At 60.1% G+C, this 13243-nt stretch overlaps 1 protein-coding gene across 1 annotated transcript; it reads left to right on the forward strand.

The window, feature by feature from the left end:
- Positions 1 to 2664: 2664 nt before the first annotated feature.
- Positions 2665 to 7626, forward strand: LOC100088508 (rho-related GTP-binding protein RhoG-like). The gene is made up of 2 exons (XM_029067801.2): positions 2665 to 2755; positions 6885 to 7626. The coding sequence occupies exon 2, from the start codon at positions 6923 to 6925 to the stop codon at positions 7496 to 7498; it is 576 nt and encodes a 191-aa protein (XP_028923634.1). The 5' UTR covers positions 2665 to 2755; positions 6885 to 6922; the 3' UTR covers positions 7499 to 7626.
- Positions 7627 to 13243: the final 5617 nt, after the last annotated feature.

Here is a 13243-nt window from a genome sequence, read left to right on the forward strand (position 1 = left end):
GCTCTCCTCAGAGACTCCCGGGGTGGGGGACACACAGAGCTCTCTGAAGAGACCCCCCCGGGGTGAGGACACGGAGAGGAGTCAGGGGTCACGGGTTCGAATCCTGGCTCTGCCACTCAGCTGTGTGCCTGTGGGCAAGTCACTTCACTTCTCTGGGCCTCAGTGACCTCATCTGGAAAATGGGGATTAACTGTGAGCCTCACGTGGGACCACCCGATGACCCTGTATCTCCCCCAGCGCTTAGAACAGTGCTCTGCACGTAGTAAGCGCTTAACGAATACCAACATTATTATTCTTATCTCTCCTCAGAGACCCTCCATGGTGCGGGACACAGAGACTTCTCAGAGACCCCCGGGGTGGAGACACAGAGACTTCTCAGAGAACTCAGAGACACAGAGATCTCTCCTTAGAGACCCCGGGGTGGGGAACATGGAGATCTCTCCTCAGAGACCCCTGGAGTGGGGACATGGAGATCTCTCCTCAGAGACCCTCCAGGATGGGGGAGACAACAGAGACCTCTCATCAGAGACCCCCGGAGTGGGGGACACAGAGACCTCTCCTCAGAGACCCTCCAGGGTGGGGACACAGAGACTTCTCAGAGAATTCTGGGGGCAGAGACATAGAGGCCTCTCCTCAGAGACCCCGGGAAGGGGGACACAGAGACTTCTCGGAGACCCCGGGGGTGGGGACACAGAGACCTCTCCTGAGAGATCCCCAGGTGGAGGACATGGAGATCTCTCCTCAAAGCCCCCCAGGGTGGCAGACACAGAGACCTCTCCTCAGAGACCCCCGGGGTGGAGGACCCGGAGATCTTGCCTCAGAGACCCCCCCCCCCCCCGAGTTGGGGCACACCAGAGATCTCTCCTCAGAGACCCCTGGGCTGGGGACACAGAGGCTTCCCTTCAGAGACCCCCGGGGTGGGGACACGGAGACCTCTCCTCAGAGATGCCCAGTGTGGGGATGCAGAGATCTCTCTGAGACCCCCCAGTGTGGGGACACAGAGATCTCTCCTCCGAGACCCCCGGGGTGGGGCCACAGAGACCTCTCCTCCGAGACCCCCGGGGTGGAGACACAGAGACCTCTCCTCAGAGACCCCCAGGGTGGTGACACCAGAGACTTCTCAGAGAACTCTGGGGGCAGAGACATAGAGACTTCTCCTCAGAGACCCCCAAGGCTGGAGGACACAGAGACTTCTCAAAGACCCTCCAGGTGGGGACACAGAGACTTCTCAGAGACCTCCAGGGTGGGGACACCAGAGACTTCTCTTCAGAGACCCCCGAGGTGGAGACAGAGAGACCTCTCGTCTGAGACCCCCCAGAGTGGGGGACACAGAGACCTCTCCTCAGAGACCCTCCAGGGTGGGGACACAGAGACTTCTCAGAGAACTCTGGGGGCAGAGACATAGACGCCTCTCCTCGGAGACCCCCGGGGTAGGGACACCAGAGACTTCTCAGAGACCCCTAGGGGTGGGGGGTCACGGAGATCTCTCTTCAGAGACCCCTGGGGTGAGGCCATGGAGAGACCTCTCCCAGAGACCCCTTGAGACAAGGACCCAGAGACCCCCTGCAGACAAGTGGTGGAGCCACCCTAGTCATTGTGGGCAAGGAATCCATCTGTTAGAGAAGCAGCGTGGCTCAGTGGAAAGAGCACGGGCTTTGGAGTCAGAGGTCATGGGTTCGAATCCCGGCTCGGCCACTCGTCAGCTGTGTGACTCTGGCCAAGTCACTTCACTTCTCGGTGCCTCAGTGACCTCATCTGTAAAATGGGGATGAAGACTGTGAGCCCCACGTGGGACAACCCGATTCCCCTGTGTCTACCGCAGCGCTTAGAACGGTGCTCGGCACATAGTAAGCGCTTAACAAATACCAACATTACTATTATTATTATTATTACTATGTGCAGAGCACTGTTCTAAGCGCTGGGGGAGATCCAGGGTCATCGGGTCGTTCCACGTGAGGCTCACAGTTAATCCCCATTTTACAGATGAGGTCACTGAGGCCCAGAGAAGTGAAGTGACTCGCCCACAGTCACCCATGCCAAGTGGCCGAGCCGGGATTCGAACTCATGACCTCTCACTCCCAAGCCCGTTCTCTAGACAGTCCTGTCTTCTGCCACCACACGTAACTTTCTGACGCAGTGGAGGAACCGTTGTAATAAAGACCATAATTATGAATGAATGAGTGAATGGATGGATGGATGAATGAATCAAGGCTCTAACCATTAGCCCTCCCTAACGATCACGTGACGACGCCAACGGCCGCTCCGGCGGGAAAGGAGGCCGAGCGCGCGCCCCAGGAACTACTTTTCCCAGAGGGCGTCGGGGGCGTCGCGCGGGAAAGAAGGGCGCGCTCGCGCGCATGCGCGCGGCACCCTCCCTCCCCACCCCAGAACTTCATTTCCCAGCAGGCGTCGGGGGCGTCCGAGCGGGTGCGCCTGCGCGGCCTCGCCCAAGAACTACAGTTCCCAGAGGGCGGCGGGGGCGCCGCGCGGGAAAGGAGGGCGCGCTCGTCCGCATGCGCGCGGCACCGCCCCTCCCCACCCCAGAACTCCATTTCCCAGCAGGCGGCGGGGGCGTCCGAGCGAGTGCGCCTGCGCGGCCTCGCCCAAGAACTACAGTTCCCAGAGGGCGGCGGGGGCGCGGCGCCTGCGCGGGGAGCGGGGGGGGCCCCGGATGTAGGTCGGGACCGGCGGCTCCGGGAGAGAGGGAGGAGGCGGTCGCGCCCAGCCCGGCCCGGCCCCAGCGCGGAGCCGGACGGTGAGCGGGGGAGGGGAGGGGAGCGGTGACCTTTCACCCCCATCGGGAGCATCCAGGAGCGCGGGGGGTCGTGTCCCCTTTCCTCCCCCCCCCTGGAATTCCCCCCCGTCATTCCCTCCCTCCCTGGGATTCCCCTCCCCCCCCCCCCCGGGCAACCCTTGCATCTCTTGAATTCATCTGGGTGTTTATGTGCAGAGCACTGTCCTAAGCGCTGGGATAATAATGTTGGTATTGGCTAAGCGCCTCCTACGTGCAGAGCACTGTCCTAAGCGCTGGGATAATAATGTTGGTATTGGCTAAGCGCCTCCTACGTGCAGAGCACTGTCCTAAGCGCTGGGATAATAATGTTGGTATTGGCTAAGCGCCTCCTACGTGCAGAGCACTGTCCTAAGCGCTGGGATAATAATGTTGGTATTGGCTAAGCGCTTCCTACGTGCAGAGCACTGTCCTAAGCGCTGGGATAATAATGTTGGTATTTGTTAAGCGCTTACTATGTGCAGAGCACTGTTGTAAGCGCTGGGGGGACACAGGGGAATCAGGTTGTCCCCCGTGGGGCTCACAGTCTTCATCCCCATTTTGCAGATGAGGGAACTGAGGCCCAGAGAAGTGAAGTGAGTCGCCCACAGTCACCCAGCAGACAAGGGGCAGAGCCAGGATTCGAACCCATGATCTCTGACTCCAAAGCCCGTGCTCTTTCCACTGAGCCACGATGCGGTGGGAGGGGGGGGAGGGGGGGTTGGTCAAAGGGTGGTCCCACGTGCGGCTCCCAGGCTTCATCCCCATTTTGCAGATTGAGATCACTGAGGCCCGGAGAAGTGAAGTGACTGGCCCACAGTCCCCCAAGCTGACAAGGGGCGGGATTCGAACCCCTGACCTCTGACTCCCCAGCCCGGGCTCTTGCCACTGAGCCACGCTGCTTCTTGACTAATTGATCTTGCCCTCCCCAGCGCTTAGCGCAGTGCTGTGCACTCAGGAAGCGCCCAATAAGTTTGATGAAGTTAATTTCTCCCCCTTCACGACGCCCCCCCCACCCCGGATTTCTCTCCCTCCCCCAGTGGAAAGTTGGGGGGCGGGAGGGGTGGCCTGGGACCAGAACCTGGCAGAGGGGAGGAGGGGGCTTCCTTATAATAATAATAATAATAATAATAATAATAATAAAAAATTATATTCGTTAAGCGCTTGCTTACTCTGCGCCAAGCCCTACTGTAAACACCTGGGTGGATACAGGGTCATTAGGTTGTAATGGTCTTAATCCCCATTTTACAGAGGAGGGAACTGAGGCCCAAGAGAAGTAAAGTGGCTGGCCCAAGGGCATTTATTCAGTAGTATTTATTGAGCGCTTACTATGTGCAGAGCACTGGACTAAGCGCTTGGAATGGACAGTTCGGCAAGATAGAGACCGTCCCTGCCCATTGACGGGCTCACGGTCTCATCGGGGGAACACAGCAGACAGGTGGAGGAGCCGGGATTAGAACCCAGGACCTCCGACTCCCAAACCTGGTCCCCCCCACCGAGCCACACCGCTTCTCTGTATCTTTAGGTCAAAGAAAACGGGTGGTGAGGGGCTTGTCCCGCGCCCCTGGGGGAAGGCACTGCCTCCCTCAAAGTGAGGCCGGGGAGTCAGAAGGTCCTGGGTTCGAATTCTGCCCCTGCCGCTTGTCTGCCGGGTGACCTTGGGCCAGTCACTTCACTTCTCCGGGCCTCGGTTCCCTCGCCTGGAAAATGGGGATGGAGACGGGTGTAGAGCGAGGGTTCTCCGGGTGTGAGAGGTAGGTGCCGGGTTCAGATTCCCCCACGCGTCCAGACCGTCGGCTCGTCGTGGGCAGGGAGTGCGTCCGTTTAGCGTTGCGTGGTCCTCTCCCAAGCGCTTAGGCCAGCGCTCTGCACACAGTCAGCGCTCGATAAACCCGACTGAATGAACGAAGGCCGTGAGCCCCACGTGCCACCAGCCTGATTAGCTCGGATAATAACAATAATGTTGGTATTTATTAAGTGCTTACTATGTGCAGAGCACTGTTCTAAGCACTGGGGGAGATACAGGGGAATCAGGTTGTCCCACGTGAGGCTCACAGTTAATCCCCATTTGACAGATGAGGGAACTGAGGCACAGAGAAGTGAAGTAACAGTCACACAGCTGACAAGTGGCAGATGGGGGATTCGAACCCATGACCTCTGACTCCCAAGCCCGGGCTCTTTCCCCCGGGTCACGCTGCTCGGATCCACCCCGCCGCTTAGTAAAGGGCCCGGCACATAGTAAGCGCTTTCCAGTGCTACGTGCCGAGCCTCTGCCCTTGAGAAGCCGACCTACCGCCTCTCGTGTGCAGAGCACTGTGCTGAGCGCTTGGGAGAGGACGGCAGAGTGGGGAGACGAGATGCCCGCCCTGGAGGAGCTTCCGGTCTACTCCGTGCAGAGCAGTGGACTGATCTCCCCCCGGGCCCCGGCCCGAGGAGCGGGTTCAACTCCGCGGGGATCGGGGGGCGGCGGGGGGTGGGCATTGATCCCCGAGAGCGGGAAGTGGACGGGAAAGGGGGACCCGGGAGGGAGCCCGAGGATGGGGATGGAGACGGTCTCTCGCTGCTCCGTCTCCTCCTTCACTCGGGCGCATTTATTGAGCGCTTCCTATGCGCACAGCCCTGGTCTAAGCGCTCTGGAGAGGACGGCAGATCAATCAACAGACACATTGCCTGCCCACAGGGAGCTCAGGGTCTAGAGGACTGTAGGATCACTCATTGGTTCAGTCTTATTGATTGAGCGCTTCCTGTGCGCAGGGCGCTGTGCTAAGCGCTGGGGACTGGACAGGAGAAGAGTGAACAGGCGCAGTCCCTGCCCACAACGAGCTGTTGTCGTCGGCTGCCCTCCTCCTGCCCCTGCTGGGCTTTAAGGTGGCCTCCTGGGGCCACTGGAGGTCCAGGAGTCCCCGGGGGGCCGGGTGGGGGGCCGAGGGGGGTCCCGGTCCCCCCCGCCTGCTCTGGGCTCCTCGAGGCCCCGCTGCCGGCCACTTCCTGCCCGGGACAGGGTGAGGTCGGGGGGAGCGGAGGCCCGGGCTGGGAGAGAGTGGAGGCTGGGGAGAGGAGAGGCCAGGGCTGGGGGAGAGAGGAAGCCGGCTGGGAGCGGAGGCCCGGGCTAGAGGGAGTGGAGGCCGGGGGGTAGAGGAGGCCCGGGCTGAGGGAGAGTGGAGGCCGGGTGGCAGCGGAGGCCCAGACCTGGGGGAGAGTGGAGGCCGGGTGGCAGAGGAGGCCCAGACCTGGGGAGAGTGGAGGCCGGGTGGCAGCGGAGGCCCAGACCTGGGGAGAGTGGAGGCCGGGTGGCAGAGGAGGCTGGGGGGGAGCGGAGGCCCAGACCGGGGTAGAGTGGAGGCTGGGGGAGTGGAGGCCCAGGTTGGCACCAGCAGGGCAAGGCCGAGCCCGCGGCCCAGCCCTCGCTTATGGTTTGAGGCCACGATTCTCCCCCCTCCCCGCAAAGCCCAGTGGCTCCCCACTCCCCCCTTCCCACACCCACCCGATGTGGGGACTGAGGGGGGCCCTGCCCGGGCCTCCTCCGCGCATCTGCTGGGTGACGCTGGGCCAGGCGCTTCCCTTCTCTGGGCCTCAGTTCCCTCACCTGGAAAATGGGGACGGAGAGGGTGAGCCCCAGGCGGGACGGGGACTGGGTCCGGCTCCATTTCCTTGTATCCACCCCGGAGTTTAGTACCGTTCCGGGCACACGGTAAGTGCTTAACAAATACCGTTGTTATCATTATTATTAATGTTGTTAATTAATAAGGACTTGAGGGACAACAGAACAATGGACACACACCCCTCCAATCAGCTCAGTGGACAGTAAGCGCTAACAGATAGTGTTATTAGTGTTGTTATTATTGTATTGTCCTCTCCCAAGCGTGTAGTAGAGTGTTTGGCACACAGTAAGTGCTCAATAAATGCGACTGAAGGGATAATCTTCGAGCGCCTGGGAGAGGACAGTTGAGGGAGAAAGAGGCGCACCCCCCGCCCACGCCGAAGTTCCCACCTGCCAAGCGCCGCACCGGTCCGTGCCGCCGTCCTTATCGCGCCCCGCTCACGTTCTCCGTCCGTGTCTCTCTCTCTCTCTCCGTGTCTCCGCGTGCGTCTCCGCGCGCGTCTCTGGGGCCAGGACGCCGCCGGGGGACCCCGCCCCCCACCCGGTCCAGGATGCAGACGATCAAGTGCGTGGTGGTGGGCGACGGGGCGGTGGGCAAGACGTGCCTGCTGATCAGCTACACGACCAACGCGTTCCCCGAGGAGTACATCCCCACGGTGTTCGACAACTACAGCGCGCAGCTGTCGGTGGACGGCCGGCCGGTCAGCCTCAACCTGTGGGACACGGCCGGCCAGGAGGAGTACGACCGCCTGCGGACCCTCTCCTACCCGCAGACCAACGTCTTCGTCATCTGCTTCTCCATCGCCAGCCCCTCCTCCTACGCCAACGTGCGGCACAAGTGGCACCCGGAGGTGGCCCACCACTGCCCCGACGTGCCCGTCCTGCTGGTGGGCACCAAGAGCGACCTGCGCCGGGACTCGGAGACGGTCAGGCGGCTCAAGGAGCAGAGCCTGGCGCCCACCACGCCCCAGCAGGGCGCCGCCCTGGCCAAGCAGGTGGGCGCCGTCCGCTACCTGGAGTGCTCGGCCCTGGCCCAGGACGGCGTGAGGGAGGTGTTCGCCGAGGCCGTCCGGGCCGTGCTCGACCCGCCGGCCAAGAGGAGCGCCAAGAAGTGCGTCCTCTTGTAGCCCCCCGCCCGGGCGGCTCCCCGGGACCGGTCGCCGCGGGGGCGGCCGTCGACCCCCGCCCCCTCTTTCGCCTCTGTGCCTTCGGCCCACGGGGGGCCCGGCCGGACCGACCCTCCCCGCCCCACCGCCCCCGGCCGCCCCCCCCCCACCACCCCGTCCGGGACCCCGGGGTCCGAGCGACGCGGCCGGCCGGGCCCCGCCGGCCACGTCCGCCCGCGTGCCCGGCGTCCGGAGGACGGGGACGAGCGCCCCGCGGCCGCCCCTCCCCCCCGTGGGGGTTTGATGTGCCTTGCCCAGGGAAGCGGCGCCCACACGGTGCCCACGCGGCACCCGCGGGCGGGGAGTTTACACTGGAACCCCCTCGGCGTTGGCCCGGCGTCCCGGGGAGACGAGACGGAGGCCGAGCGTGGGCGGGCGCCGACCCCCCCCCCGCCTCCGCCCTCCGCCACCGCCGGGCATCAGGGTCTCGCTCGGGGGCGGGGGGGGGTCCGACCCGGCGGTCGGCCGCGCGGGGCCGTGACGGACGGTTGGATGGACACGGCTTGGGCCGGGCCTCCCTTGGACCGAGCCCCCGCCCCGCCTCAACGACGGGGGCGTCCCGAGGACCACGTCCGGCCCGCCGACACCCCCGGGGTGTCCCGGCTCGGGCGGGAAGCGGGGCCGCCCCCCTCGCCCCCGTCGGAGCTCGGACACGGAGCCACCCCGGCGGCCGATTTTAGCGCGGTACGGGATATACACTGGCACCTCCACCTTCTTCCGAAAAGGAATCCGTATGAAGACTAACGGTTTAAATTATGCGCCCCGGAACGGTAATAAAGCTTCCTTCCTGATTTCGCCGGCGGCGTCCCTTCTTTCGGCCGAGCGCCGACCGTGTGCGGAGCCCTCCGCCGAGCGCCGGGCAGAGGACGAACCTCGGAATAAACGGACCCGTTCCCCGCCCGCGAGGAGCTGACGGTCCCGAGGGGGAGGCGGACAGGAAGAGAAAGAAATTGATTGCCGACGTGGACGTAAGCGGTGCGGGGATGGGACGGGGATGAAGAAAGGGAGCCGGTCGGGGGGACGCGGAGGGGAGGGGGAGATGAGGAAATTGGGGGGGGCTCGGTCCGGGAAGGCCTCCCGGAGGAGACGGGCCTCCGGTAAGGCTCGGACGCGTTTAAACGTTCATTCGTATTTACTGAGCGCTCATTCGCGACCGCATCCACGACCCGTATCCCTTTCCTCTCCGCTCCCGCCCTCGGGATCGGCACGGCTTTTTGGGAGGGGCTCCCCACTACTACTCATTCATTCATTCATTCAATAGTATTTATTGAGCGCTTACTATGTGCAGAGCACTGTACTAAGCGCTTGGGATGAACAAGTCGGCAACGGATAGAGACGGTCCCTGCCGTTTGACGGGCTTACGGTCAAATCAGGGGAGACGGACGGACGAGAACGATGGCAGTAAATAGAGTCAAGGGGAAGAACATCTCGTACTCGCCCGCTTGCACAACTGCGACTGAGACTACCCATCCCTGTGCTATCTGTTAAGCGCTTACTGTGGGCTAAGCGCTGGGTAGATCCGAGATCATCAGGTCAGTCCCCGCCGCCCCCCGGGAGGCTCAGGCTCCGAGGGGGAGGGATTTTAATCGGATTTTCCCCCCCTCGACTGACCCCACCCCCAGCCCCACAGCTCTTCCGTCCGTATCTGGGGGACCCGGGGCAAGTCACTTCCCTTCTCTCCGCCTCAGTTAGCTGGTCTGTGAAATGGGGGTGAAGAGCGGTAGCCCCAGGTGGGACGGGGGTCTCTGCCCGGACTGATTTGCTTGGGTCTACCCCAGCGCTTAGAAGACGTAGTGAGCGCTTCACCAAGACGGTCGTCGTTATAATATCTGTGATGTATTCTTATCGCTGTCTATCTCCCCCTCTAGACCGTGAGCTCGTTGTGGGCCGGGAGTGTCTCTCCCAACTGCTTCGTACAGGGCTTTGCGCACGGTAAGCGCTCAGTAAATACCACTGATGGATGGGGAAGCGGGCCCAGGAAGGGCAAGTGACTCGTCCAAGGTCTCACGGCAGCCAGCGGATGGGGCTGGGATTAGAACCCAGGTTTCCTGGCTCCCAATCCCGTGCTCTTTGATTCAGTCTTTTTATTTTCTTATTTATGAAGCACTTGCCCCGTGTCAAGTACTGTGTCGAGCGCTGGGGTAGATCGAAATTGATCAGGTTGGACAAAATCCCTGTCCCACATGAGGCTCACATAATAATAACATAATAGTTAACTGTGGTATTTAAGTGCTTACTATGTGCCAGGCACTGTACTAATTCCTCAGGTGGATACAAGCTAATGAGGTTGGACGGAGTCTTCGTCCCACATGGGGATCCCGTAAGAATTATAATAATTGTGGTATTTGTTAAGCGCATCCTATGGACCAGGCGTTGTACTAAGCGCTGGGGTGGGACACGAGCTAATGAGATCGGACACGGTCCTTGTCCCACGCGAAGCTCCCGGTCTCCATCCCCATTTTCCAGAGGAGGGAACCGAGGCCCGGAGAAGTGAAGTGAGTTGCCCGAGGTCACCCAGCAGACACGTGGCGGAGCGGGGATTAGAACCCAGGACCTCGCATCGCCCGGGCTCTACCCGCCCCGCCACCGATCTGGACAGGAGAGCCGTGGGGTTGAGGGGGTGGGGATTAAGGGGGCAGATCCGAGGGCGACGCGGAAGGGAGGGGGAGAAGAGGAAAGAAGGGCTCAATCGGGGAAGGCCTCTCGGAGGAGACGTGATTCCGATACGGCTTTGAAGACGGGGAGAGCCGTGGTCTGCGGGATGTGAGGAGGGAGGATGTGGGCCAGGGGTCGGCGGCGAGAGAGACGAGATCGAGGGACGGTGAGGAGGTCGGTGTTGAGAGGAGCAGAGCGTGCCGCTTAGGCTGGAGTAGCAGAGCAGCCCGGTGAGGGAAGAGGGGGCGGCCGATGGAGGCCTTTGAAGCCGCCGGATAGCAGTTTCTGGTTGATGTGGGCACTCGGAAGTGACTATTCTGTGCCGGGCACTGTACTAGGCGCTGGGGTGGAGACAAGCCAGAGGGGTTGGACCCGGTCCCCGTCCCACGTGGGGCTCGCGGTCTCCATCCCCATTTGACAGATGAGGTCACTGAGGCCCAGAGAAGCAAAGTGACTTCCCACGGCGGTGTTCCCGAAAGCTCAGTAGTAATAATAATAATGATGAAAATAATAATGAATGGTATTTATTAAGCACTTGAGGCCCAGAGAAGTGCAGTGACTTCCCACAGCAGTGGTCCGAAAGCCTAACAGTAATGATGATCATGAAAATAATAATGAGTGGTAATTATTAAGCACTTGAGGCCCAGAGAAGTACAGTGACTTGCCCATAACAGAGTTCTGAAAGCCCAATAGTAATAATAATAATGAAAATAATAATGAGTGGTGTTGATTAAGCACTTGAGGCCCAGACAAGTGAAGGGACTTCCCACAGCAGTGGTCCGAAAGTCTAATAGTTGTAATAATAATGGAAATATTACGGGGTATTTATTAAGCGCTTGAGGCCCTGGGAAGTGACGTGACTTCCTATAGCAGTGTTCCCGAAACCCCAATAGGAATAATAATAATGAAAATAATAACGAGTGGTATTTATTAAGGACTTGAGGCCCAGAGAAGTGACGTGACTTCTTATAGCAGTGTTCCGAAAGCCCAATAGTAATAATAATAATGAAAATAATGAGTGGTATTTATTAAGGACTTGAGGCCCAGAGAAGTCAAGCGACTTGCCCATAACAGGGTTCCGAAAGCCCAACGGTAATAGTAATGATGAAAATAATAACGAGTGGTGTTTATTAAGCACTTGAGGCCCAGAGAAGTGAGGTGACTTAATAATAATGTTGGTATTTGTTAAGCGCTTACTATGTGCCGAGCACCGTTCTAAGCGCTGGGGTAGACACAGGGGAATCAGGTTGTCCCACGTGGGGCTCACAGTCTTAATCCCCATTTAACAGATGAGGGAACTGAGGCGCAGAGAAGCTAAGTGACTCGCCCACAGTCACACAGCCGACAAGTGGCAGATCCGGGATTCGAACTCATGAGCCCTGACTCCAAAGCCCATGCTCTTTCCACTGAGCCACGCTGCTTCCCAAAAGCCTAATAATAATAATGAAAATAATATTAAATGGTATTTATTAAGGACTTGAGGCCCAGGGAAGCCTAATAGTAGTGATAATAATGAAAATGATGTTAAGTGGTATTTATTAAGCACTTGAGGCCCAGAGAAGTGACGTGACTTCCTATAGCAGTGTTCCGAAAGCCCAATAATAATAATAATGAAAATAATAATGTGATATTCATTAAGCGCTTACTAGGGACACCATGTTGCTCGGTCTGTGCAGAGTCGGCGCCCGGCACAGCGCTCGGCACACAGTGGGCGCTCGGCGGGGCCTGGGGATCGGGTTCGTGCAGAGCGGTTCTCGACAGTCATCGTGCAGACCCGAGCCCCGCGGAGGAGGTGAAACCGCAGAGACGGGTTTTTCTTTTCTTTCGCTTTTGGCCGCGGCGGACGGGAGGAGATAAAAGTCAGGGCCCCCACCGGATGACAGCGCGAGGCGGTAAAAACATCGCGCCCCGAGAGAGAAGTCAGACCTCCGTCAACATCCCTTTAATCTTACGCCCTGCAAACGGTCGCAGAATCGATCGTGACGCAGGCGGCGAAATGAGTTTCCCGCTCGGTCGGGGCTATTTATTGAGCGCTGGCGAGGGAGATTAAGAACTGTGGCGTTCTTTGGGCGCTTACTAGATGCCAGGCGCCGTACTAGGGGGGCTGGGGTGGATCCGAGCAAATCGGGGTGGGGGCGGTCCCCGTCCCGCCTGGGGCTCACGGGCTTCATCCCCATTTTGCAGATGAGGGAACTGAGGCCCAGCGAAGCGACTTGCCCAAGGCCACCGAGCCGCACTTACTAGGCACTCGATATTCTTCGGTCTGTGCGGGGTAAGCGCCCGGCACAGTGCTTAACGCACAAGTGGCAGAGCCGGGCATAGGAGCCCTGACCTGACTCCCAGGCCCGGGCTCTCCCCGCTACTCCGTGCTGCGGAGCGCTGTACTAAGCGCTTGGGAGAGCGCCATACAACAGAGTTGGTAGACAGGTTCCCCGCCCGCCAGGAGCTGACAGGCCCGTCCGTCAGCCGGTGGAAATTAATAATGATGTCAATTTGTTCGGCGCCTACTATGTGCCAGGCACTGTTCTAAGAGCTGGGGTAAAGACAGAGCCATCAGGTGGGGCTTACTGAGCGTTTCCTGGGTGTAGAGCACTGTATTGAGCGCTGGGGAGACTACGGTCTAGCGGGGGAGCCAGGAATTGATAGAAATAAATCACGGATACGGACGAAAACGCCGAGGATGGGGGGACCATTAAGGGCTTAAAGGGGACAGAGAGAAGCACGCGGGGGGACGCAGAAGGGAGTGGGAGGAGAGGAAACGAGGGCTTCATCGGGGAAGGCTTCCTGGAGGAGATGTGATTAAAATAAGGCTTTGAAGGTGGGGAGAGTTGCGGTCTGGCTTCGGTGCAGGGGGAGGGCGTTCCGGGCCCGAGGCAGGACGTGGGCGAGAGGTCGGCGGTGAGATCGAGGTACGGGGAGGAAGCTGGTGCTAGAGGAGCGGAGCCTGCGGGCCGGGCCCGAGGAGGAAATTCAGCTGACTCCCGACCGTCGATTTGAAGGTTTTCAATCAGCTCCGTCCTCATTCGGTCGTATTTATTGAGCGCACACCGT

Source organism: Ornithorhynchus anatinus, chromosome 6, assembly GCF_004115215.2.
Source record: "Ornithorhynchus anatinus isolate Pmale09 chromosome 6, mOrnAna1.pri.v4, whole genome shotgun sequence".
NCBI lineage: Eukaryota > Metazoa > Chordata > Mammalia > Monotremata > Ornithorhynchidae > Ornithorhynchus > Ornithorhynchus anatinus.

Coding starts and splice junctions, on each gene's coding strand:
- LOC100088508 (XM_029067801.2), top strand. CDS start 6,923: ATGCAGACGATCAAGTGCGTGGTGGTGGGCGACGGGGCGGTGGGCAAG.